General features: G+C 39.4%; 1 protein-coding gene across 2 annotated transcripts in view; it reads left to right on the forward strand.

The window, feature by feature from the left end:
* The window catches only part of si:dkey-71h2.2 (low density lipoprotein receptor adapter protein 1-B), a 99641-nt gene that overhangs the window by 26951 nt on the left and 46560 nt on the right, over positions 1-26130 (forward strand). For both annotated transcript variants that reach the window (XM_060821262.1, XM_060821263.1), the window contains exons 2-3: positions 13118-13260; positions 24793-24905. In XM_060821262.1, the coding sequence (XP_060677245.1) occupies positions 13118-13260; positions 24793-24905 (256 nt within the window). The remainder of the gene's footprint in view (positions 1-13117; positions 13261-24792; positions 24906-26130) is intronic.

A 26130-nucleotide genomic window follows, 5' to 3' on the forward strand; every position in this document is an offset into this window, starting at 1 on the left:
AGCTGCAGACTTTTTTCTTCTTGTCAATCCCTCCAAACTTATTGCTGGAGCGTTGATATCTGATCACACTTTGGCAAATTCCTGATTCAGAACTGTTCCCTTACTGCCCAAGTTGACTATCTGTAGCCCACATAGTTTTTCTGCAGGTCTGGCTGCCTTTTTTGCCTAGGTGTACAGCTAAAAGCTGTTAATGCTTCCATGACCTGTTCTTATTGATATCTGTTCAAACACTTGCAGCTGACTAGCTTAGCTTTTCTTAAAATAGCAATGCTTTCAACTAACTTATCTGCAAAACATTTTCTTTTTCCCTTCTGTTTTCTCTTCATGTAGGTAAATTCACACTGATGAGAAGGTCAACGTTGTCATCTTGTTATAATGTGATGGTGCCTTATGGTGGGTAAGCGTGCCCCTTCATCGCTTTCTTTTTCCGCCCCCACCACCCCAGCTAGGTTAAGGGCTGTTTATTAGTTTGTGGTGGAGGATGGCAATGAAAAAGTCTGAGCGGAAAAGGCTCTTGTCTTCCAAACAGAATGCAGTTTTCTGTAATAAGAGCCATGAGGTTTTGCTGCAGCTCTATAAAACCCTTGTTAGATCACACTTGGAATATTGTGTCCAGTTCTGGTCGCCTCTTTATAGGAAGGATGTAGATGCTTGAGAGAAGGTGCAGAGAAGACTTACCAGGATGCTGCCTGGATTGGAAGGCTTGGCTTCTGAAGAGAGGTTGAGTGAGCTAGGGCTCTTCACACTGGAGAGAAGAAGGAGGCATAGATAGAGTACATAGCCAGTGATACTTCCCCAGGACAGAAGTGGCTGTTATGAGGGGTCATAATTTTAAGATGATTGGAGGAAGGTGTAGGGGAGATGTCAGAGGTAGGTTCTTCACACACAGCGTGGCGGGCACGTGGAATGCACTGCCAGCAATGGTGGTAGAGTCAGAGACATTAGGGACATTTAAGCGACTGCTGGACAGGCACCTGGACAGCAGTAAATTGAGGGGGGTGTAGGCTAGATTGATCTTTAGTTTAAGATAAATGCTGGGCACAACATTGTGGCCGAAGGGCCTGTATTGTGCTGTAATGTTCTATGTTCTAATTCTACATAGATTTCATTAGCTCTTGGGCATTTTAACATTTCTAACAAGAGGTGGATAAGATAAACATCTTCATCAGGAGATTGCCAGACTCCAACTTCCTCAAACTGCCAAATGGTGCACTCAGTGTCCGTATCTCATATCTCCTTGGGCAGAGTCTCATCTTAACAAATTAACCCTTTCACACCCAGTATAAAGTCAATTATCTCCAAAGTACCTCATGCAGAATAGGTGGATAATTTGAAGGTTTGTGCACTCTCTGCGATGAACACTCTTCTGGTGTTCCGAAAAAGTCTGTGTCTCTGTTCAGAGACCCCTGAATGAACCTTCTCTATTCTGGTTGGTCGTAGGCCAGATGCTCCCATGAGTTAGCAAGGGTGTATCACCAATGCTGAGATGCTTTAAGAGTATCCCTAAATCATCATCACAGACTTGTGAGTGATAATTCCTGCTCAGAAGAGCTGATTTTCAGTGGCTAGTACCTGAGTACTGGGCATGTGAAATTGAGAGAGATTGCTGTTAATGAATCATTTTTCTCATCACCAGATTGCACATTGGTACTTTGCTATTTTTTTTCCAGTGACTGCTGTAAATTGCCCAACTTTCCAAAGCATAATGCAATGGGTATGTTGTCAGGATAGCAGGAGCAATTGTAACAAAATACAGTGAAGCTGAAGTTTAAATATAAATTAAAATTACTTTCAGGCAGTGAGTTCCAGACTCTGCAAACTCTAGGGCAAATGTTAACCCTTAACTTGCCTCTATTCTTTTTGTCAAGTATTAACATCTATAAGCCCGAAACGTCAATTCTCCTGTTCCTTGGATGCTGCCTGACCTGCTGCGCTTTTCTAGCAACACGTTTTTCAGCTCTGATCTCCAGCATCTGCAGTCCTCACTTTCTCCTATTATCATCTATATCCTCATTAGTTAGTTAACATCCCTGCTCTGTGAAAAAGATCTTGCTGTTCATTCTTTCTCTGCCCTTCGTAAACGTTACGTGTTACAATTAAATCTCCACTTGGCCTCCTTTGCTCCAATGGAAACAGCCTCAGTCCTCCTTCATATGCTTTCCTTTATTGGACAGTGCATCGAGTATCGGAGTTAGGAGGTCATGTTGTAGCTTTACAGAACATTAATTAGGCCACTTTTTGAATTTTGTGTGCAGTTCTGGTCCCCCTCCTCTCAGAAGGATGTTGTGAAATTTGAAAAAGTTCAGAAAAGATTTACAACGATATTGCCAGGGTTGGAAGATTTGAGCTATAGGGAGAGTCTGAGTAGGCTGGGGCTGTTTTCCCTGGAGCATTGGAGGCTGAAATATGACCTTATAGAGGTTTATTAAATCATGAGGGGCATGGATAGGGAAAATAGACAAAGTCTTTTAACTGGGGTTTGGGGAGTCCAGAACTAAAGGGTATAGGTATAGGGTGAGAGGGAAAAGATATAAGAGGGACCTAAAGGGCAACATCTTCACACAGAGGGTGGTGCATGTATGGAATGAACTGCCATAGGAAGTGGTGGAGGTTGGTACAATTACAACATTTAAAAGAATTTCTGGATGGGTATATGAATAGGAGCAGTTTAGAGAGATGTGGGCCAAGTGCTGGAAAATGGGACGAGATTGGGTTGGGATATCTGGTCGGCATTAGCGAGCTGGACCAAAGGGTCTGTTTCTGTGCTGTACATCTCTGTCACTGTACTTAAAGTTCTCCATTCTTGACAAAATCTACATAAATTCCCTCTGTTCTCTGCCTAGTAGAATTACATCATTTCTTTAGTGCAGTGACTGTAACTATATGTAATACTCTAGCTGTATCCCAATTTGTATTTCCTATTGCATAATCTGCCCATTTTTCCTCCTTGTTTGAATGTTATCTGACCTATATTCCTTTAAAAATCACTTTATCTACCTGTCCTGTTGCCCTCAAGGATTTATGGCCATGTCTTCTATTTCCCTGTGTTCCTCTATGCCATCCAGTATCTTGTCACTGAGTGTGTAATCTGCCCAATTTGTTCTGACCAGTAACTACTCAGATGCTCTCAACAGATCCCCTGCTCAGTATTTACATGTAAAAACTCAAATCTCAACCTTTATTATTAGTCACTTTTTGTAATGGCAAAAATCCAATCCAATCTGAATTTGTTACATTCATAGTGGATCAACTGTACCACTACCCTTTTCCAGTTGTCTTTGTGTTTACTGCAGAATCTGACATATTGTTTTGATGTGCAAATGTTAAGGTAAACATGGTCAGTTTATGGTAGGCTTTGGGAAACTGACTGAGAGCAACCTGCCATAAGCAGGACAGAGGCAGGAAATAAACTATCAATGAAACATTCAGCTTTAGTAGGAGTGGATCAATGAGAGAGAGGATGCCTGGAGTCCAAATATACACTGAGATATCTGACCAAAATGATTAGGGAAGAAGAGGAATTTGAGGAGAGAAGTCACTGATTACATTTGCTCTTTACTGTGAAGCTTCTGTGCTGTCTCCTAGTTATTACCAAGGCCAACATCAGCCTGGTACGACTTTCACCAGCACCTTATCAAAACATGAATCACCTATGACAAAATATTTAAATCCATGATCTTCCCACTACTACTGGCCTGACTACCTTAAATGCAAAATATGCCTTTGGTATAGAGGCAGTTGAGACCTGTAGCATAGTAGCTGACAAAGCAGTAAAGGGACTTTTTTTTTTCAAATAAAATCCAATCTACAAGGCACCCAACCACTAATGTACCTAACTATGTAATCAAAGTGACTATCAATTTCTCAGTTAATTGAATCCAAAGAATATAGAGAATGAATTGTTTTAAAGATTTGTTGATGGTTAACTTTACCAACATTTGCTTAGACTTCACACACTTGTGTTTTGAGTTTCTTGCTCTACATGAACTGGGAGTGGTTCTTCTAGAAAAGGTCATGTTTGAACTTGAACTGATGATAGAAATCCTGCTCCAGTGCTGTGGGCTATTACAATCCATTTGTTGATGACTTGTTTCACTGGTTTGCTGGTTGCACCTATGCCATTACATTAGATATCCACTGTTTTACTTCCATATTTGTCTTTTAAACATTCTCAAGGCCACTTCCTTATTTGGTAGTCCATTGTTTTCAAGCATTAAATGCATTGTTTATAAATGCGGATGTCTGCCTGAGTATTTAACAAGACTGTATTGTCGTTCTTATTCTTTGGCAATTTGCCATATTGGCATAGTCTTTGTATGGATTCCATGTACTCCACTTTGTAGAAATGTCAAATACCAAGAATGCTGGAGAAACTGCGCAGGTGTGGTCAGGATCTGTGGGGACAGAAACAGTTATATTTCAAGTCCAGTATGACTCTTCATTGTGACTTTCAGCAGCCAGTCTGTTTTGCCTTTATTCATCTAAGTGTCAACCCTCACTCAACATATAAGCATTCGGAGCATGTTTTCAATAACAGCCTTGTTATAATCTCATTGCAGCCAGAGCCCCTACATATGTTTTAATTAGTATGCATGTTTATCCACATCATTTCATTGTTTTCTTTTAAATGGGCATAAGATAAATGTGAATTCATATATCTTATACAGCATACAATTATTATTAAATCATGAATTTTCAGTTCCTAAATCAGAGTTACAAAATGCTGTACAATTAAAAACAGAATTTAATTAACCACAATTGTTATAAAATAATGACCCAGAATTATAACGAGTTTTGAGAAGATTTGTAGCTCAGGTTGAGGTTCTAGATGTAGGTTTGCTCGCTGAGCTGGAAGGTTCATTTTCAGAGGTTTCATCATCATACTAGATGACATCTTAAGTGAGCCACTGGACAAAGCCTTGTCCAGAGGCTCTCTGAAGATGTTACCTAGTATGGTGATGGAACATCTGAAAATGAACCTTCCAGCTCAGTGAGCAAACCTACATTCAGATCCAGAATTTAATTTTTTTAAAAGCGTCTTTTATTTTAAAAAAAGCTTATTTTCTTGCCACAAAAACTGCTAGCGTTTTTGTTGAGTTTCATGAATGGTTTCCCTTCACAAGGCCCAGTGAGTTTTATTTTCTAATTGTCCAAATCCACCCATTACTAAGGCACCCCACTCTGTCTGATTCTCCCACTTGTCAGAGGCTGACATATTTGCCACTGCTAGGAGCTCTGGGGGATCCTAGCACCTGCATCATCCAGTCTGACCAAGTCCAACAATGTCAGTTAAGAGCTGTGCTGCAGGGCTCATGATATTTTACTCTGGACATGGCAAATCAGAGAAAATCTGTGCTCTGCTTTGTGAATAGGGACCTGGAGGTATCGGTGGATGGAGCAGTGCAGAGGAGTATAGATTCTGTGGGACCAGCAAAGATGCTGTGCTGTTGTGGCCTCATCAGCCTGGTCTGAGATTGACTTGGTTGGCAATGTGATCTCAACTGTGTGGAGGAATGCTCAGCACTATAAGAACACGGTTGATGATCACTTGTTTAGAGGCAAAACTTTGGTGGATGTGTTAGTTAGCTTCGGGTCAGGAGTATCTGCACTGTCAGGAGCAGTTCACTGGCACACCTCTATAGTTTGAGGTCGCTGGCACACTCAGGACTGCCTGAGGCTAGGCACTGCTCATTCCCAGGCCGCAGAGGATCTCATGGTGTCGGCAGTTTATGATTTCAGTTACGTGTGCAAGCAGACATAGAAGCAGCCGGTAGTTTTTGCCAAGGTTGCAGGGCTGTAGTAACATTGTTGGAACCCTGCTTCTTCCGGTATGCAAGCTTCCACCTACCTCCGTGGACAGGTTGGTGGTGGTTGCTATGGAGAGTGCACATACACACACATGCCACATGAACAATCTGCTCAGAAACTGTGTCCCAAGGTACTCCAGAAGTGGACAGAACTTCAGCCCTCTGGGATGGCTCACCACAGAGGGTGCATCTACCTCGAGGCAGGATACACTGAACATTCATTGCCTTCAGTGGTCAGAACATTGAGTATAGGAGTTGGACGTCATGCTGTGTTGTACAGAACATTGATGATGCCACTTTTGGAATACTATGTACAGTTCTGGTTGCCCTTCCATAGGAAGGATATTGATCAACTTGAGAGGGTGCAGAAAAGATTAGCAAGGATGTTGCTGGGACTGGAGGAAGAGGCTGAATAGGCTGGGACTTTGTTCCCTGGAGTGTAAGAGGCTGAACAGTGATCTTAGCAGTTTATAAAATCATGAGCATGGCTGGGTGAATAGTTAAGATCTTAGGGTGTAGTTTGCTCGCTGAGCTGTAGGTTTGATATCCAGACGTTTCATTACCTGGCTAGGTAACATCATCAGTGGTGACCTCCAATTGAAGCTGTTGTCTCCTGCTTTCTATTTAAATGTTTGTCCTGGATGGGGTTCCTGGGGTTTGTGGTGATGTCATTTCCTGTTTGTTTTCTGAGGGGTTGATAGATGGTATTTAGATATATGTGTTTGTTTATGGAGCTGTGGTTGGAGTGCCAGCCCTCTAGGAATTCTCTGGCATGTCTTTGCTTAGCCTGTCCCAGGATAGATGTGTTGTCCCAGTCGAAATGGTGTTTTTTTTCCTCCATGTGTAGGGCTACGAGGGAGAGAGGGTCATGTCTTTTTGTGGCTAGCTGGTGTTCGTATATCCTGGTGGTTAACTTTCTTCCTGTTTGTCCTACGTAGTGTTTGTGGCGGTCCTTGCATGGAATTTTGTAGATAACGTTAGTTTTGTCCATGGGTTGTATGGACTCTTCACTTTTTAAATGTCTGTGTAGATAAATATGTGGCTCAGTGGTTAGTACTGCTGCCTCTTAGTGCCAGGGACGATCAGACTGTTGGGTGAGTGTCTGTTTGGTGTTTCCACATTCTCTGTTTGCGTGGGTTTCCTCCAGATGATCCAGTTTCCTGCCACAGTCCAAAGATGTCTAGGTTCGGTGGATTGGCCATGCTAAATTGCCTGTAGTGATTAGAGATGTGCAAGCTAGGAGGGCTAGCCAAGGGAAATGCAGGGGTTCTGGGTAGGATGTTGTTCGGAGGGCCAGTGTGGACTCAATTGGCTGAATGGCCTGCTTGCACACTTTAGGGATTCTATGATTCAATTCTATGCAGCATAGTTCTGTAATGATAAATTGAGTTTATAGAGCATTTAAAATCAAATGCAGTAAAGCACTAGGTTATTAACCTATATATTAAAAAAATGATCGCAATGGAATTTGCAGCTATCAAATTTAAGACTGAAATGCACAGAATCACAATTTATTTATCCTTTGACTAAATGAAATAATTTTGTTTTCTTCAGAGTGAGATAGAGGAATGGGTTGTCATTCTTGCACTGTACTGGTTTGAAATCTTGGAACTCCCTTCCTTGACATCACAATGAGTGTCTGCACCATGCGAGCTGCAACAGTACAAGAAGACAGCTCCCTACCACCACCTCAAATGCAGCTGTAATGGAGATTAATGTTGGCCCAACCAGCAACATCTTGTGAGAAACAAAATGCTCCCTGCCCAATTTTACCATCAATAATTTGGGCAGAATGTAATTCAGATCTGATTAGATTGTGAAACAAAAATAGAAATTGCTGGAAAAGTTCAGTGCATCTGTGGAGAGAAATCAAGAGTTAATGTTTTGCATTGAGTGACCCCCAGAACTGATGGTAGCTAGGAAAATGTCAGTTTATATGCAGAAGATAGGGTGGAGGGAACTGGGTAAGGGGTAAATGACAGGTGGGGATACAGCCCAGAGGGGGGAGAGAAAATCAGTTGGGCAGACAAAACAGTGGATAATGATGTGGTTCGGAGAGTGAATAGCTATTATTGGGGGACAGTTATTGGCTAACAATGGATGGTGTGTAATAGCAAGCTGTGATAACAAGGTCTGGTGTGGTTGTTGGAATAAGAACATGAAGGAGTTCAAGTGGTAAAGTTATTGAACTCCATATTGAGTCCAGAATGCTGCAGGGTTCCTAAGTAGAAAATGAGGTGCTGTTTTTCTAGTTTGTGTGAGCTTCGCTGGATGGCTGCAGTAATCCTGAGAAAGATGTCCAGGGAACAGGGTGGTGTAATTTTAAGGATCCAACATAACGAATGTTTCTTCATGACACACAGTTGAGTGAATCGAATTGGCTGAAGAATGGCATCTGTGATGCAGTGGATCTCTGGAACAGGCCGAAATGGATCATCTAATTAGTACTTCTGGCTGAAGATCGTTGCAAATGTTTCAAGCTTATCTTTTGCAGTGAGATGCTGGACTCCCCTATCACTGATGATGGGATAGTTGTAGTGTTGCTTCATCCTGTATTAATTGTTTAATTGTCCTTCTCCGCTCAATGGGAAGTGGCAAGAATGTGGAGCTTAGATCTAATCCCATTGGTTGTGTGATTGCTGTGTCTGTCTATCACATACCTCTCCCGCTGATTGGCATGCAAGTCTACCTATTTTGTAGCTTCATCAGGTTGACACGTCATTTTTATATTTACATGGTTCTGTTTCTGTCATGTCCTTCTGCACTCTTTTTTGAATCAGGGTTGATCTTATGACTTGATGGTAGCTGTAAAATGGGAAATATGCTAGGCCACTAAATTACAGATTGTGGTTAAGTAGTTTTGCTACTGTTAATGGTACGATCATGGATGCACAGTTCTGAGCTGCTTGTTCTATCCAACATTTGTTCCATTTAGCATGGTGATTGTATTGCACAACATAATGGAGGTTACGCTGACAACAAGATGGAATTTGGTCTCCACATGGACTTTGTGCTGGTCATTCCAATCAGTGCAGTCCTGTAGAAATACATTTGTGACATGGGTACTATTTTGAGGGTGAGGTCAAGTAGGTTTTTCCCTCTTATTAGATCCCTTGCCACCTGCCACAGGTATTATTTAGCAGCTATGCCTGTTGGGACTTGGCCAGCTAGGTCTGTAGTGGTACTATCAAGCTGCTGTTGGTGATAGCGCCAGTTTATACACGTGAGTTTGAATTATTTTTTGCCTTAGCAATATAGAGTGTGTAAAAGCGCGCACTGTTCTGGAATACAGAAGAGATCTGTTTTGAGGGATGTGGGCTGAATCTCATTGGTTAATACAGAAATAGATACTCCAGAATGTTACCATCTTGAGGGATTTCTGAGGCGAACTTATACAGAATTCTCTCAAAATATTTAAATAGGTAGTGTACAGATTTTTACACGGTGATTTATGCATGGTCTCTCAGAAGACAGTCACATTTGCTAAGTGGCTTTTACTCATTCAATGTTCTTTCATGCTTCAAGGAAATTGTTAGAACCAATTTTTTTTTTAAAAACAAGTTTAAAGATCATGGAAATATTTGGAAAACTGGAATGCTGAAAAATAACAAAATAACAAGTAAACATCTGCTTGCTCATTAGTTGTTTATAAGCTCGAAGTAGGTGTGATTGAAGCATTTCATTATCGTGGGAGAAAAATGGAGATTAACATTGTTGGCTCACCCCACTATATGCTTGCATTCTATTGGCCAATTATACATCATACCTATCTATTATTCTGTTCATAACAAACACGGTTGAGTAATGATTGTGGATTCCCCAGTGTAAGGTTTAGGATTTGTACCTGATATTTTGTTGACAAACTCTTATGAAGGGACAAAGTACACAGTAAAACCAGAGGACATGGCCTCTGTTACTAATTTTAAAGCTTTAAGCTTTATTTCTACTTGCTGCCATGAATAGTCCACAATAAAACTGTATTATGTTTTCTCATTTATAACAATTTATCCCCATTAGAATCTCCTTTATTGAATGTTATCTTTGACATCATGTCTGAATAAGTGCATTGGTATAATGCTTAACATTGTTTTTATAGCTTTAACACATACGCATGCACGTGTGCATGCACTCGCTAGAACCTAGGGAAAAATATCCCTGCATCTTTGAAATTACACAAAGGCAATATCAATCCTAATCACCAGCCTTGGCTTCTAAGCACAAAGATTTTTTTCAAATGGCCATGTGAATCTCTAAAGAGATTTTCAGATTTTAAAATTACATTTCAAAATGTTAATACATTGCAGCTTTCTGTGCCATCAAATACTGCCCTAGTTTAAATTTCTCACCCTATCGTCTTTAATAGTCTATATGGTTTTTTTTCCTCCTTATGTGTCTATTCTTTTTATGTCTCTGTTTTTGTTTCCATCCCAATTCTATTTAGGATCGCCTGTTAGTGCGTGTTACCAGTACCTTTTGTTAACACACCGTTCTGGGAATATTAATTAGACAGATGTGGCAGTTGTAAAAGTTGCCTTATAATACACTGGTTTGCTGAGAATCTCTGGTGGGAGGGAAAGAGATAGCATATGACTGCTTCCTTTCTCCCTGCACCATTTCCCTATGGTATTATTGTCTAGCAGGGTCTGACAGGGATCCCTGAGACCAAACAGAGCTAGGAAACGGGATGATTATATGTTAATGAAGGGATAATCGGGTCAGCACTTAACCAAGTGTGTGTGTATATAAATAAAATATATGGGCTCTTGTGATGCAGTGGTTACTGTATCTGTCACTGGCTTTAAGTTCCATCTCACCCAGAGGTGGTGTCAGAGCATGTCTGAACAGCATGGTTTAATTAACTGTCTGTGGGCTTTACATGTTCCCATCGCTGCTACAATGTGCCACACTTGGGGAGGCAGTGGCCAAGTGGGATTACTGTTCAACCATTAATCCAGAGATTATGATATTGTTCTGGGGACCCAGCTTTGAATCCCACCATGGCAGATAATGAAGTTTGAATTCAATAAAAGTTTAGAATTAAGAGTCTGATGGTGACCATGAATGCATTGCCGATTGTTGGAAAAACTCATCTGGTTCACTAATGTCATTCAGGCAAAGAAATTGCTAGCCTACATGTGACTCCGCGCACACAATGTGTGGTTGAGTCTTAACTGCGCTCTGGGCAATTAGCAATGGGCTATAAATGCTAACCTAGCCATGACCCCCATACCCCATAACAAAAACAAATCAATGATGTGAGAGCTGAAATAACATTCTCACTAAAAAATTATTTTTTAAAATCTATTTATAGGATGTGAACTGGCGTTTTATTGCTCAGAGGGAAGTTGAGTTAACTCCATTGCTATAGGTTTGGAGTCAAATGTAGGCCAGATCAGGCAAGGATAATTTCCTTCCTTTCATGAGCATTAGTGAATTATCTGGATCTTTACAACAATTAGACTTTGTCTTTTTATTGCAGATTTTTTAATTGCATTGAAATTTCACTCTCTGCTGTAGTGGGATTCAAACTTGTGTCCTTAGACCATGAGCCTGAAATTCTGGGTTACCAGTGATATTACCATCATGCCACTGCTTCCCCATAAACGTATATAGAAGTTTATAGCAAAATATATGATTGAACCCTATCTAACTAGAACTAAACATTTGCTACATTCATTGAATGGTCAACTTGTAACATTTGATACTTTGCTATTCTCTGCATCTTTATTTACAAAATAAATACTACTGATAAATGTGGCAAAGGCACTTGAACATATACATTGCTTACACTGTGTTAACTCAGCATTGTTACAATTGTGTAATACTTTCCTTGAAGCCTGTCCCTGCCTGATTGATGCTCCATAACCACAAAGCTGGACAAGTTTTTTTTAATTAAAAGCAGTAGTCTCACTGAGACTTTAGGCCAGTCACATTTTGACAATTTTGATCACCTTTACAACAGCAACTGAGACAGTCAGAACATTCTAAAAGGATTGTGTTTCAAATCAAACATCTACAACACCTTTTTTTTAAACACATGCATAGTACTTGACATTGGTCTGACTTCCTCAGAGCCAGTCCTCAGTGACTAGAACCTCTGACACTCCTGTTTATAATATTTTATGAAAAAAATTACAAAACACAGTTTACAAAAAAAATGTTAACATTTACAGCTGTATACAACAGCAATTTTACAAGTAAGGGGAGCAGCAAAGCTAGGCCCCAAATTCTACTGTTCAACCAGTTTACGGGGAGATGCGGACAAACCTCAAATCCCAATTCCACATACAAAAGACATTGACAATGAGACACTCCTGTTTATTTATTTATTTATTTATTTATTTATTTCCCTTCTTTTTACCCCCACATTACCGCCTACCAGCGGTAGTGCTTATTTTTTACCCCAGCACCCATGTTATGTGTGTGCAGGTGTGAGACCCAATGAGAGACACAAGGTGTACGAATCTTTATTCAAATTTCCACCACCAGGAAGACACTCCTGTTTATATGTCAGTCAGAGCTCCCTGATTGGGGCTATTAAGCTGGTCCAATCAGGGAACCCATTCTGTAAGGTCGACCCGGCTCATCTCATTGCAGTCATTACTCTTAGGCCATACTTTGTTTATTTACTCATTGGATATGGACGTTGCTGGCTGGAATGTATTGTCAATCACTGAAAAGGTAATGGTCAGCTGTCTTCTTGAACCACTGCAGTCTATTAGTATTAAGTTTTTTTTTACAAACAAGGGCAAAACATGAACATTTTGCACCTTCAATGGTAGAGCAAGTATTGAATTCTAGGAACCAGCACCTTTCGTAGTACAACTAAGAATGGATAATGAAGTAGGCTCTGCCAATGTTTTAATAAGCCAAGGATTTATTTAAAAATAAAAAAAGTAACTGGATAAATATTTGTGAGGATCTTACTGTATGTACATTAGCTCTGATATTTACCTATTTTCTTCAAAGTAATTTATAATGTGTGATATACAGTAAATCTTCTAACTGCGAAATCACAAATCATGCTACACTAATTCGCCTGTCAATGCTAAAAAAGAAGCTAGAGCAAAAATCAACATCCACTGGCAAAAATTGTGTATTTGTGATATTTTTAACCATTTTAACTTATTTTTAATGAGCTCTGCATGTGTGAATTTAACCATTTGCGGGGATTCTCAGGAAGGGAACCCTTGCAGAAACTTAAGAATGACTATAGATCAATCAAGACCTTTGAGTAGTGTCGAAAGACTAAATCTTAATGTGAGCTTGCCTTCCTTCCATAAAATAACTTGCCTTCTCTTAATTTTCAGAGCTGCCAGAAAACTGGACTGATACAAAAGAATCCTTACAGGAAGGAATGGTCTTTCACCTTAAGTACCTTGGGGTAACCGTAGTGGACCAGCCGAAAGGGGAAGGGATGGCAGCTGCAGCCATTCGACGGATAATTACTGTGGTAACTGTTTTATTTGATGAATTTTGGTCCATATTCTGTAGTGATAGCTTGGTCACAATATTTTGTGCACAGATGTAGATTTTGAGGCATTGCTGTGATATTAATTCTTGCATCATTGAACCAATTTCACCATTATAATAAATGTGGGATTGGATTTGCCATTGGCTACACAAAGAATTACAAACGTACCTGGTTCTTCAACTGCTGCAAGACACATACTACTTGCACCAGGATTGAACATCAGAAGCTGAGTAGTAGGATGATGGTGAGGCTACATCATCACTAAAAGCATAAGACATGCCTGTTCGGGGCAGTCTATATCTCAGTGGGCAGGTATGTCTTTTAAATATTACTACATATGTTGAGCACTTTTTAAAAACCTTTAAGAAAAATTTGTCAATACTTTAACAAACTTCCTATGGCCGCTAACTGTCCTTGGTGAGCAACTTGGCCAAATGTACTTGATTTTCACACATGCTACAGATCCATGTCAGAGCTTAGTTTTAAATATTTCACCAACTAATAGAGAAGATCAAATAGTGTTTCCATAAAATGAATTCTGTCCTCACCTCACACTGGTAGCTTTCCCTCCCCGTCTCCTAGGTAGGAGCTGCACTTAAATTTTCTATTGATTTTGGAAACCATTTCTCCGCTTACTGCCCCTCACACTAAAAATGTGTAGAGAAAGGATAGCAAAAACTGAGTTTAATCATTTTCTTAATTATAAATCACAAATTAGAAAGCAAGACGGAAGAGCTTCTACAAGGGTATTATCAAAAGAAGAGTAGCTCAAGTAAACATCAGTCCCTTAGAGAATAGCACTGGAGAATTAATATTGGGAAACATGGAAATGGCATAGATTTTGAACAGATGTTTGAGCCGGTCTTCATCGTAGAAGAGACAACAAAATCATAATAGTACAGAATCAAAGTTCAAAAGAAAGGATAACTTGCACTTTTTTGATAGTGACAGAGATTGTGCTGAAAAAATTATTGCAAATAAAAATTGACAAGCCTGCTGGACATGATAGTGCGCATCCAGGAGTCGTGAAAAGAAGCGGATTAATTGTTTGTAACCTTGGAAAGTTCTTAAATTTTGGAAAAGCTCAACAAATTGGAAGACCACAAGGGCAGAACCCCTGTTCCAGAAAGGAGGGAGACAAAAATCCAAAAACTCTAGACCATTTAGTCTAACTTTGGTCATTGTGAAATATCTGAAATCCATCACTACGGAAGTAGTGCAATATGATTAGAAAATCATAATATATTCAATCAGAGTCAACATGATTTTGAGTAATTTTATGTTAATTTATATGGAGATAGTACAGGAGAAGTGTTGCTGAGCTATTACCTTGGTGTCTTGAGTGTTTTACTTTACCCGTTTCTGACTGTAGATGTTGAGAGGATGCTTCCTTTCAGGGGGAGTCTGATACCGGGGACACAGTTTAAAGATAAGAGGCCTCCCACTTGAGAGATGAGGACTTTTTTTTTTATTCAGAGGATTATTAATCTTTTGAGTCCTCTACCCCAACAGACAATATGGTTGACTCTTAAATGCCTTCTGAAATGGTCTAGCAAGGCTCTCAGTTGATTCGATGCTAAAAAGTCCCTAAAAAGGAATGGGATCTCGTACTAAAATTTTGGGGAACTGACTCATAGACAAGTCAAACAAAAGCCTTCATACATATAATAACTTTGTCCCAGATACCACCATCCCTTCCTGCAGAAGTAGCAGCGCAGAGTTATACAGTCAAGAGTTTGTGATCCTGGAAGACTCTGAACTCCATGAAGTATCACATTACTGATGATCAAAAGTAGACTGTTGTGGTAGTGATTGGCTGGGTTGGCTTTGTGTAGAGCACATAGCTGGGCAATATTCCACGTTGTCAGGTCAATACCATTGTTGTAGCTGTATAGGGAACAGCTTGATTATGAGTGCAATAAGTTCTGGAACACGCACATCTTTGGAATATTGTCTGGCCCATAGCCTTTGCAGCATCCAGTGATGGTGGAGATAGATTAGAGTGAGTGGGAGGAGCAAAAAAATTAAGATGGCCAGTGGCACCAATTCATAACATACTTGCAGATAGCTGATGTGGAAAAGAGGGTTGAGCAGTATCCTTTTACACTGTACTTCTCTGAATTGTTAAAGGTACACAACTCTTCAACCAAGAATACAATTTGATTTCATAATTCTTTAGCCTTTTGTAACTTTGCTGAAGATTATGGCTTGAAGAAAGAATTGAAATTTGACTAAATGATGCAGTGAATACACTGGAAGCTATAATGAGGCCAGTGTAAATGACTTTCAAACAGGACAGAAATCTTTTTGAGGCTGATTTGTATGGAGACCGCTGTGTTGTCATATGATATTCAATGCCAGTGTGCGTGATTTACTTGAAATGCTTTAACAAGAACATTTTTAAGCTACTTAAATATCAACTGCTTTCACTGCTTTGGAAAGTAAAGATAGTTTGTAAACTCATTTAAACATAGACTCTTAAGATGTACGGGTTGCACCCTGGCATAGTGGTTAGCACTGCTCCTTCACTGCGCCAGGAACTTAGGTTTGATTCCTTCTTTGGATGATTGTGTGTGGAGTGTGCATGTTCTCCTTGTGTCTATGTGGGTTTCTGCTAGGTGCTCTGGTTTATTCCCACAGTCCAAAATGCACAGGTTAGGGGAATTGGCCATGCTCAGTTGTTCTATTGCGTCCCAGGCTAGGTGTATTTACTATGGTCAATATAGGGTTATGGGGTGGGTCCAGGTAGGATGTTCTTTAGTGACTCAGTGGGCTGAATGGTCTCTTTTGGCACTGTAGGATATTATGATTTTAGCTGGTAATTTTGGTTTTGCAAGTTGCAGTGAAAAATTTTAGCAAATTTGATATGCAAAAAGGAGATCCAACATGACAATTTACATTTATGTTTTTGGCCTGCTTGTATTGACTCTAAGCATAGCTTCTTAGCCATTAGCCCAAGTTATAGCATTACAGGTTCCTAGCTGCCACTTTCTAAAGTGACTAATTGCCCACCATCCTCCAGAGCCCATTGAGGCACGTGTCAGCTTCCTATTTTTGGGATAGGTTTGCCAGAATTTGTGGTGACATCAAGGTCTTCAGTATCAGTCAATACCTCTGTGTTTGGTGTTATTTTCCCTCAAAATCCAGGCCTTTGGAACAATCTGTCCTCTCTAGCACAAAATTATCTTTATTGTTAAAGTTAAACACAACATGGAACAAAGCACCACTTTTAGTTTAGAGCAACACAGGATGTATAGGGATTTCTGTTCACGGACCAGAAAAGTGTATCATTTAAACTTGTAAAGATCGTCTGAATTTGTCTTCGAATTTACTAGACAACACTGCCTTGCAGTCATGTTTGAATTGTAAAAGAATTTATTGGGACTTGTTTTTCTTTTGCTATTGGCCTTTTGCCCATAATTTGGTCAAAGGCATATTTGAGAGCAAAGTACCACTTTCTGTTCTCTGGCCAGTTCATCATTCACTTCTTTGTGAGTAATGATTTTGAAAGAAACATCGCCCAGAAGTGCCATAATACCGCCAAGAGCCACAAAATGTGCAGCCACTTCAAACGGGAGTAGTGTGGAATTGTAGAGTTCTAAATGATGCAATGTGTTAAATTTTATTTTAATTTATTGAAGAACAATGAAAATGTAAATTTTAACAGCTCTTGTCAAGATGCTTTATGAATGGATTCTTGCCTTCTCTGACCTCAGCTTGCTTTTTTAAAAGACTTTGTCTGCCTGTTTTTCTCTTTTGTCCATGAAAGCCCTTACTACATGATTGTATACATTAATCTACTCCTGTTCACAACTAGAAAGTGAAGAACTGCCAGATCTCTACCAAATGTCTGGGATAAATTGCTCTTGAGCACAGTGGGATGTTTATTGAGAAATGACTGCAATCAACACATTGCACAAACCATTCAGAACACAGGAAACATTGGCACAAAAATGCTATTTTTAATAACATGTAACATTATCCCTCCCACTCCTTCCCCTGCTCCACCCCCCACCCAACCCTCAGATGCTTTTTGCACTGGCTAAGTTTATTTGTTTGTCAAGTCAGTCATTCAACCACAGCTTTGTGGAGGTTATTGCTTTTAGCTGCAGTAAATATGAAATAAACTCTGATATTATACATTTTGCACATTCTCAAGATTAGAGCTGTTGTTTTGCAATGGTTTAAATTGCAAATGTACCCAGGCTACTTTTAATGTCAAGTTTTCTGTCAAACTAACTGCTTGATCTTCTGTTTCTCATCTGCGAGCTTGTCTCAGCAGCAACATCTGAGTGCATATCAGGTTCTACATATACACTGATACCCAGCATTATCACCACTGTTGACTCCTCCATTGCTTATGATTTATTATGCTATGTGCCTGACCTCTAGAACTGGATGTCGAAACTGTCTTGCAGCTTAATATTGGGAATATGGATGCCACTATTTTTGGTCCCTGTAACAAACCCCTTGGGGCGTTTTAGTACATTGAAGGTGGAAAATAAACACACATTGTTATTGTTGATTCTTGCTCGTCAGTAAAACTGTAGTTTACTTGGCTTGATAGCTGATTTCCAGAGTGATGACAATAGCATGGATTCAAATCTCTCACCTGCTGAACTTCTCATAAAGGATTGACCTTACTGAACTTTCACTTGCCTGAGGCATGGTGACCCTCAGGTTAAAGCACTACCAATTGTCTTTTTCTGTCTCTGTCTCACCCTTTCTTCCATTTAGAGAACTGCCTTATGATCATAAAGTCACTGAGATATACAGAATGGAAATATACCAACTCATCCAAGCAGATGAGATATCCTAAATAAATCTAGTCCCATTTAACAACATGTGGCCCATATCCCTCTGAATCCTTCCTATTCATATGCCCATCAGATGCCTTTTAAATATTATAATTGTACCAGCCTTCACCACTTCCTCTGGGAGCTCATTCCATAGTCACACCAGCCTCTGCGTGAAAATGTTGCCCCTTGGGTTCCTTTTAAATCTTTTCCCTCTCATCTTAAACCTATGTCCTCTAGTTTTTGACTGCCCCACCCTTGGGAAAAGACCTTGTCTATTTATGCTATCCAGGCCCTCATGATTTTATAAACCTCCTATAAGGTTATCCCTCAACCTCTGATGTTTGAGTGAAAATAACACCAGCCTCTTCAGCCTCTCCCTGTAACTCAATCCCTCCAACTGGTAAGAACCTTTTATAAATCGATAGGTTTTACTATTCCACCTAAATGATCACTGAACTGCTGTTGCAACAACCTGATCTTCCTTTACATGCCAAAAAATTTGACTTTTTTAACTAGCCTGCATTTCACTCTGGCCATCATGAGATCACACTGGATACTGAAGCCACTAAATGATGACCCCAGTAAGTAATGCCTGACACCTATCTGATCAACAATGCTAATCGTTCTCATTAATTGTAAAATCAACATCAAACTTCGGTGCAAAGGACTAACAGGCCAACCAATTTTTCTTAAGAAAAGGTATAATGAAGGCAGCCAATGTCTGCTGTATCTCAACATCATACCCTGACCAATCAGAATCTACCCTCTGAGAATTAAGGTGGACAGTTGTTACGATACTGGGTAAACCAGACACACACAAGCTCACCTTACCTCATAATCTGTAAAAGTACGGGTGACAAAGAACTACCAAATTCTACTATTTAAAAGAAAAAAAACAATTTATTCTTTAACTCCAAGAACAATAAACAACTATCAACACTGTAAATTTCCTTTGTCTGATCAATTTATCTACCTCCCACTCTCTAACACAATGCTGATCCAATAATATCCCCAATTAAGTTCTACAAAAAAGTTCAAATTTCAAAACCAGCCAACTGTCTGTCTTGCTCGGTATATTTTTTTCTGGGTCTTTTCTTCAGTCTTCTGCACAGATTTCATGTGAACAGGTTCCTTTCCGAGAGCAATTCTGCAGGCAGTCTCTGCGTTGGTGCTCTTTGTCGCTCTGGCTAACTGTTCAAAATGCCCAATGTTTAAACCCCAAAACATTGGATTGTCTCATTGGTTTGATGTCGTTAACACAGTAAAATTACAATTCGATTTGATTTTGGTATTTTGGAGCATAATTTAAACTGGCTAAATTCGAATTTGTTGTGTACCGTAACTACTCAGCTCAATTATTTGTTTCCTAGCCAAATGTTACATTCTTAAATTTTTCAGCAAATTCTGTGCTTGTTAAATCCTTGCCAGCTTTCACACTCAAAGGTACAGTAACACTGTTAGCTGCTCTAGTTATCTCTCCCTGGAAATGATGGCCGAAAGAATCAGCATCCCCTTCTCAAACAATAGAAAGAGGTGTCTTGGAATAACAAAGGCCAAGTCATATGTTCCAGTTCTGATGAGTGAAATATTTAAAGTTTTTGCAGGCCAGTAGGGCTCTGTTTATCATTTTCTGTGCCTGGGTTGATGCTGGGTGGTCTGTTCAGTTTTGTTTTAATCAAAATTCATAACAGTTAAGACTCAACGAAATTGCTGTGGGTGGGGAGTCACGTGCAGGCCAGAACAGGTAAGAATAGGCAGATTTTCCCCTCCTAAAGGACATTACTGAACCAGATGGGTCTTTATGACAGTGGTCATTATGATTATTGTTAGGCTAGATTTTTACATCCAGATTGTACTGAGTTCAAATTGCACCATCTCTCATTGTGTGATTCCAATCCCTTTTTCAACATTGTTAGCCCAGTGACATCACCTCCCTCAACTGCTGGGATGTCCGATGAAAAGGTTTGACTTGTGACAAGTCTGAAATGTAGTGAGGTCACACACAAGACTCTTGGGCTGTGGTTAAGTTTCGCACTTTTCCCATTCCAAATATGGTTTAACATATTGGCAAGAACTGTTTTTGAAGAAGGGTCATTTGCTATTCATTCAGCTACTGACAGTGTAATGATTCAAATGCTGTGCTAAAGTAAATGTGTGACATGTGTAAGGACAGCACTGTAATGAGTATAATCCTAAAAGAGGTTTTGAAAAAAATGGAAATGCTGTGGACAGAAAAGAGGAGAGTACTTGCTAAACTAATCAAAATTAGAAGATCCAAAACTGGATTTTGCTTTCCGAGTTTATTTTTTCACTTCACCCATCTGCTTTCTACACTACTCTTAAGTTTCTTCAAGTATTACTACTTTTTGAAGTAGTCATAAGCTCAATTTTTCTGCTTGATCTTGCACTTATTCTTCTGGATAATCATGAGACCCTAGATTTGGGAGTATCATCCTTAATTTTTGTTGGGGCATGTCTACAGTGTCTGTTGATCATTACTGTTGAATGCATTCCACTAACTTATCCCTGACTTCCCCTCAAGTAGCTGCACCCAGTCCGCTTTTGCCGGTTCATCTCAGCTTTGTAAAGTTGTCTTTCTTCCAATTTGGAACTTTTACATACGTTCTGTTTTTGCCCTTTTGAGAACAGTATTATAATCACGATCGAAAGTTCATTCGTTATTCCTGCCTCATTTCCCCAGACTGAATAGAAGATTGCACTATATCACTTTCGGTTTCTTACACGCTGGCTAGAAAAGTTCTGTGGAATGCATTTCAAGAATTGTGTGCCCTTTGTGGTATTCCAGTCGATATTTGGGTAATTGAAATCCTCAACTATTGTAGCCATATTGTTTCTGCACTCAGAAATTTGCTGAAATATTTGTACACATCTAACAATGTGGCTGCTCCTTTTGTTCTAAGCTTAATGTGTATGGCCTTGTTTGATGCTTCATTTTCCATATAATTCCTCCTCTCTGCTGTGATTGATTCTTTAACCAATAATGCTCTACCCCCACCTTTTTTTAATCTCCTCCATTATCTTGCCTGAAAGCTATAGATGTTCAGGAATGATGAGGAGTCATGTTTGCCCTGATTAATACCAAGAAAAAATGCAAGTTACCAAATTTGAGTTCATATCAACCACATTTAATAGTGACACATGCACTTCTATTTTTACAAATGATTGTTCTATACATTTTAATGTATATTTAATATTGGCTGATAGCTACGATGGGTGGCAGTTAAGGGCTAGGAGGCTATCTGACGACGAAAGATTGGAAAGGCTATAACTCTTGGTGTTCTGAAGAATGAGAAGCAATTGTATTGACACACACAAGATCCTGAGAGGAACACTTTTTTTACAAAGAAGGAACTTCCCATTTAAGACACAGATGAAACTTTATTCCCTCTGGGTCGCATGCATTGAACTCTGTTTCCCATGCCGGAATGGAGGCAGGATAATTGAATATTGTTGTAATGCAAATTTTCATAATAAAGGACTTGCAGATTTGTTTTTAGGGGGTAGGCAGGAATGTGGAGTTCAGAATATAATCCAGTCAGCCATGATCTTCTTGAATGATAGAGCATGCTAATGAGACCAAATGACCTATTCCTATTCCTCCTTTTTATATTTATGTATTCTTAGTGTGTTATATGTATTTTATATGCACAGTTTTACAGCTTGCATTGATTTGGTTTCTTTTCACACTACTTCTGAAGATAAATACGGCAAATATTGGTTTGGAACTTAACTTCTTAACTGAGGGTGTTGCAAGTTGTCAGCACAACCAACTAAATGAATTCATGACTTGATTAAAATAGCAAAAGCAGGAAGTTGACACTTGATTTTAAAAAAGCATGAATTATCATATGATCAAACCAATAGTAAAATTAATGTATATGCTATCAATGTGCACCGTATACAGCCTGATTGCCAGCATCTAATAGATTCTGTTTGCTGTTTGCATCTTTCAATATTCCAAATTCATGCTCCCAAAATCTAAATTACTTGCTTATAGAGGTTAATAAATTTCAAGTTTGTATGCTGTGGATTTTATGGATTAGGGATGGGTATTAATGCTGGACCAGCCAGTGATGCTTATATCCCACACGTGAATTGCAAAGAGACAGGAAGAGATCATTCAATTGCATGTATTGGGATTGATTTAAATTCATTCTAGAGCTGGTATATCTACACTTAACACACATTGTAGAAAAGGCTTGAAGCTTGGAATGTTGCTGGACTGAGTGCCCACCTCATCTCGAATATAAACATGTGAATTGTTATGTTACAGAAGGGGAGGCCATTTGGTTCACGGTGTCTGTGTGGTCTCTCCAATGAGCATTATGACTTAGTGCCATTCATCTGCACTTTCCCATACCCTTGCAAATTATTTGTGTTCACGTTATCATCCAACAGCCTTTGAATACCTTGATTGTCTCTGCTTCCACCAGACAGTGCATTCCAGATCCATTGAAGTAAAAATGTTCTTTTCTCATGATTCATTTTTGCTATGTTAGTGCATCAGTTTCAATATTTGACCCCTCATTCTCAAACCTTTTGAGAATGGGACCAATTTCTCCTTACTCAATCGATTCAGACCACTAATGATTTTCAAAACATCTGACAGAACTCCTTTTCGCGACCTTTTCTCAAAGAACAACAGTCCTTGCCTCTCCAATATATCAATGTAACTGAATTTGCTCTTGCCTGGAATCATGTTTAGTAAATCTCTTCTAGTCTGTCCATGCTGTAGTCTATAGTTTGTCACCATGAACTTTACATGGTGACCTAGCAGAGGTCTAAAATGCATCTTGTATAAATCCGGCATGCTGTCCTTGCTCTTGTACTCAATGCACCTATTCATAAATAACAGGATTCAGTATGCTTTATTGTCTGCCGTCTCCACATTTAGTGACCTGTGCACATATACACCTGGCTCCCTCAGCTCCTTCACCTTCTAAAGTATTGTACACTGTGTTTAATATTCTGTCTCAGCAGTACCTACCAAAATGCATCATCTCACATTTCTCCACACTGAACTTTTATCTTTCCACTCCATCAGCTTGTCCATGAGCTTTAGAGTTCTCCAGTGTCCACCTTACAGATTACAGTGCTTTCAAGTTTCATATCATCTGCAAACATTGAAGTTGATCCCTGAACACCAAGACCCAGATCATTAACATACACGAGGAAAAAGCGTGGATTCTATTGGTTACCTGGGAAACTCCATTACAAACCTTCCTCCAATCTGAAAAAATATACTGAAGTATAATCACCTGGCAGCATTGACATGGTCCCGTATTGACAAGAAAGGAGTAATATCAAATGTTGCTTTATTGTGGGCACAACTGGAATACATCAGTAACACTTCGAGTGTGCAATAAGGACCAGCAGGTTATTCAATACTGTGTGCTACTTAGGTGATGAACTGTATGTGTATGCATGTGGACATTACTTATCAGGTAATAACCTCATTTGCTGAATTAAAAGTGGTTAGTCTGTCACTAGGTCTGTAGAGGAGACACTCCTTGGTCATGTACAGCATTCTTTAAGTCTCTTCACAAGTGCAGTTGGGGTTTGTATGGAGGCCTCAGTGGAGATTGACTGGACAGAACCCTTGCTTGATGTGAACCTGGTTAGCAAGGACCGCTCTCTCCATGGGAGCTTTAACTTGCCATTTCACTGATGAGGTTTGTCTCAAGGAACTGTGACAGAAGAAATGGCAAAATTGGTGTCATGTGATGCTCTGTGTTTAAGTGTGTTAATCCTTCAAAAAATAGTTACTTGGACAAGATACCAGAGAGCAACTGTATCTGCTGTTGATGGATTCATCCTTAGCAGCCTTTTCAGAAGAAAACACATTTTAAAGCAGTTAATGTACCATTTAGCAACCAGTTAGTACCATGGTTTTGAAAGGATACATGTGAGTTTCTCAATAAACCAAGAATGATTTCAAATACAGTGTTCTGTTCCATTTGGAAATGTATGGGGAGGTGTTTCCCATTGTAGATAATTGTTATTGAATGTGTAATGCTTATTTGTCAGCTATGCTCTGTTCATTGATAAAAGCTTGAATTTATAGTGCACCATTTTTTGCCCATTTCAGTTGTTGGCCCTTAAAAGTATTCAGACGTTTTTTTGATTTGGGATTCCCTTCATGGCCTTACAGGTCCTATTACCCTAACATCCTCTAGTCCAACAACCTTTAAGATATTTGCTCACCTGTGATTTGTAGTTTCTTACAAATCACCAATTTCATTTTTCCATTGGTGGCTGCTTTTTCAGTTGTCCATGTCCTAAACACTGGAATTCCTTTTCTGAATCTCTCTACTTTTCTATCTCTTTATTAGTGCTGTCAGGTGCTCCTTAAAAACTGCTTCCTTGACCAAGCTTTGAGCCGTCTCATAGCACTACGTTCTAATCCAGTAGATCATAGTGAAATGCAAAGCAACAATTTTTCTCATTCTTTGTATGCTCGTGTGCAAAAATATAGTTTCTAAATTGGGTTGGGATATCTGGTCGGCATGGACGGCTTGGACCAAAGGGTCTGTTTTTATGCAGTACATCTCTATGACTCAATGTAAAAATATTAACTTTCTTCATAATTATACATGTCTCCAGTTAACTGGACTGTCTGGTTATTTGTCCTTTGTGTAGCCTGACACTGTAATATTAAAATAATTGTAATTTTTAATTTGATTGATTTTAGGCAAAAGCAAGTGGAAAGAAATTCCTCAAAGTTACCCTAATTGTTTCACCTCGGGGGATAATGTTACAAGATACTATAACCAATGAACTTATAGAAAACGTCTCTATTTACAGGTATTGTATTTAACAGGTGATGCTCTACCGTTTGGTGTTTTTACAATTTTCTCCTCTTTCTACTTACATTAAATTTGAAAGGTTATCTGTTGTTTTGTTTAATTAAGCTATTTTGATGAACTAATTGTTCTGTTCTTTTATTGAACCTGGTATGGTACATAAACAGAGGAAAGGAACAGGTTGATACTTGCCTTGAACTTTTCATATTGATGTGTCTGCACCTTTTGGGTTGGACTTTCGTTATCCTCCAAGGTGGGCAGTATGACCTAGGAAATGTCCTCACTTGACAGATCCAACTTGATTTAACTGGCTGCCTTGACTGTGGGGTGGACGGATGGGGTAGAGTCAGCAAAAAAAAAGGCTAAGTGGCGATGGGGATGGGTGAGTGCTGAGGCAAGCTGGTTAGTAGGCCTGCCCCTGTTTGTTGCAACTTACCTTCACACCCTCCTCAGCCATCTCTGTTACACCTCCCCTTGTGGCTCTACCCATACAATGCTCATTAATATCTCTCATGCCACTTTAACAAGCCACCATCCATTGTTCCCCATGGACAGCCTTCAGGGACCATGGAAACACAAGTTCGCGCAATTAAATTGTTTCCAATCATTGACACTTAGTTTAAAAAAACTCTATAAAATTTGTTAGAATTTAGTTTAGAAGAATTCGAGGAGAATGATTGTGTTGAAATACATAAAATTGTAACAGGGCTAGATGGACTAGATGCAAGGAGGATATTTTCCCTGGATGGGCAGTCTAGAATTGGAGTGCACCGTTTCAGGAGATTTGGGTAGGCTGTTTAGGATTGAGATGAGAAAACATTTCTTCACTCAAAATGGAATTCTCTACACACAGGGCTGTAGACGCTGGGTCACTGAGTATATTCAAGAAAGAGATCAATTCTTTGATATGAAAGACCCCAAGAGCACTGGGGAGAAGCTGGGAATATGGCATAGGGATGGGCAATTAGCCATGATGATATTGAACAACAGAACAGACTTGAAAGGCCTGATGTTCTACTTCTCCTAGTTTCTATGAAATGTAGTCAGAACCTTTTAAACTTCCTCAAATGGTTGATCTCTTTTCAAAACGAACTTCTCTTCAGATCTATGTCAAAAACACTTGATTCATTACTACAGGCTGTTTAAGCAGTCAAGCAAATAATAAACTCTAACTCCTCTGCTGAAATAATCATAAAACTCAGCCAAACATTCATAATGGTATAATA

This window comes from Hemiscyllium ocellatum, chromosome 3 (genome assembly GCF_020745735.1).
Source record: "Hemiscyllium ocellatum isolate sHemOce1 chromosome 3, sHemOce1.pat.X.cur, whole genome shotgun sequence".
NCBI classification, from domain to species: Eukaryota; Metazoa; Chordata; class Chondrichthyes; order Orectolobiformes; family Hemiscylliidae; genus Hemiscyllium; species Hemiscyllium ocellatum.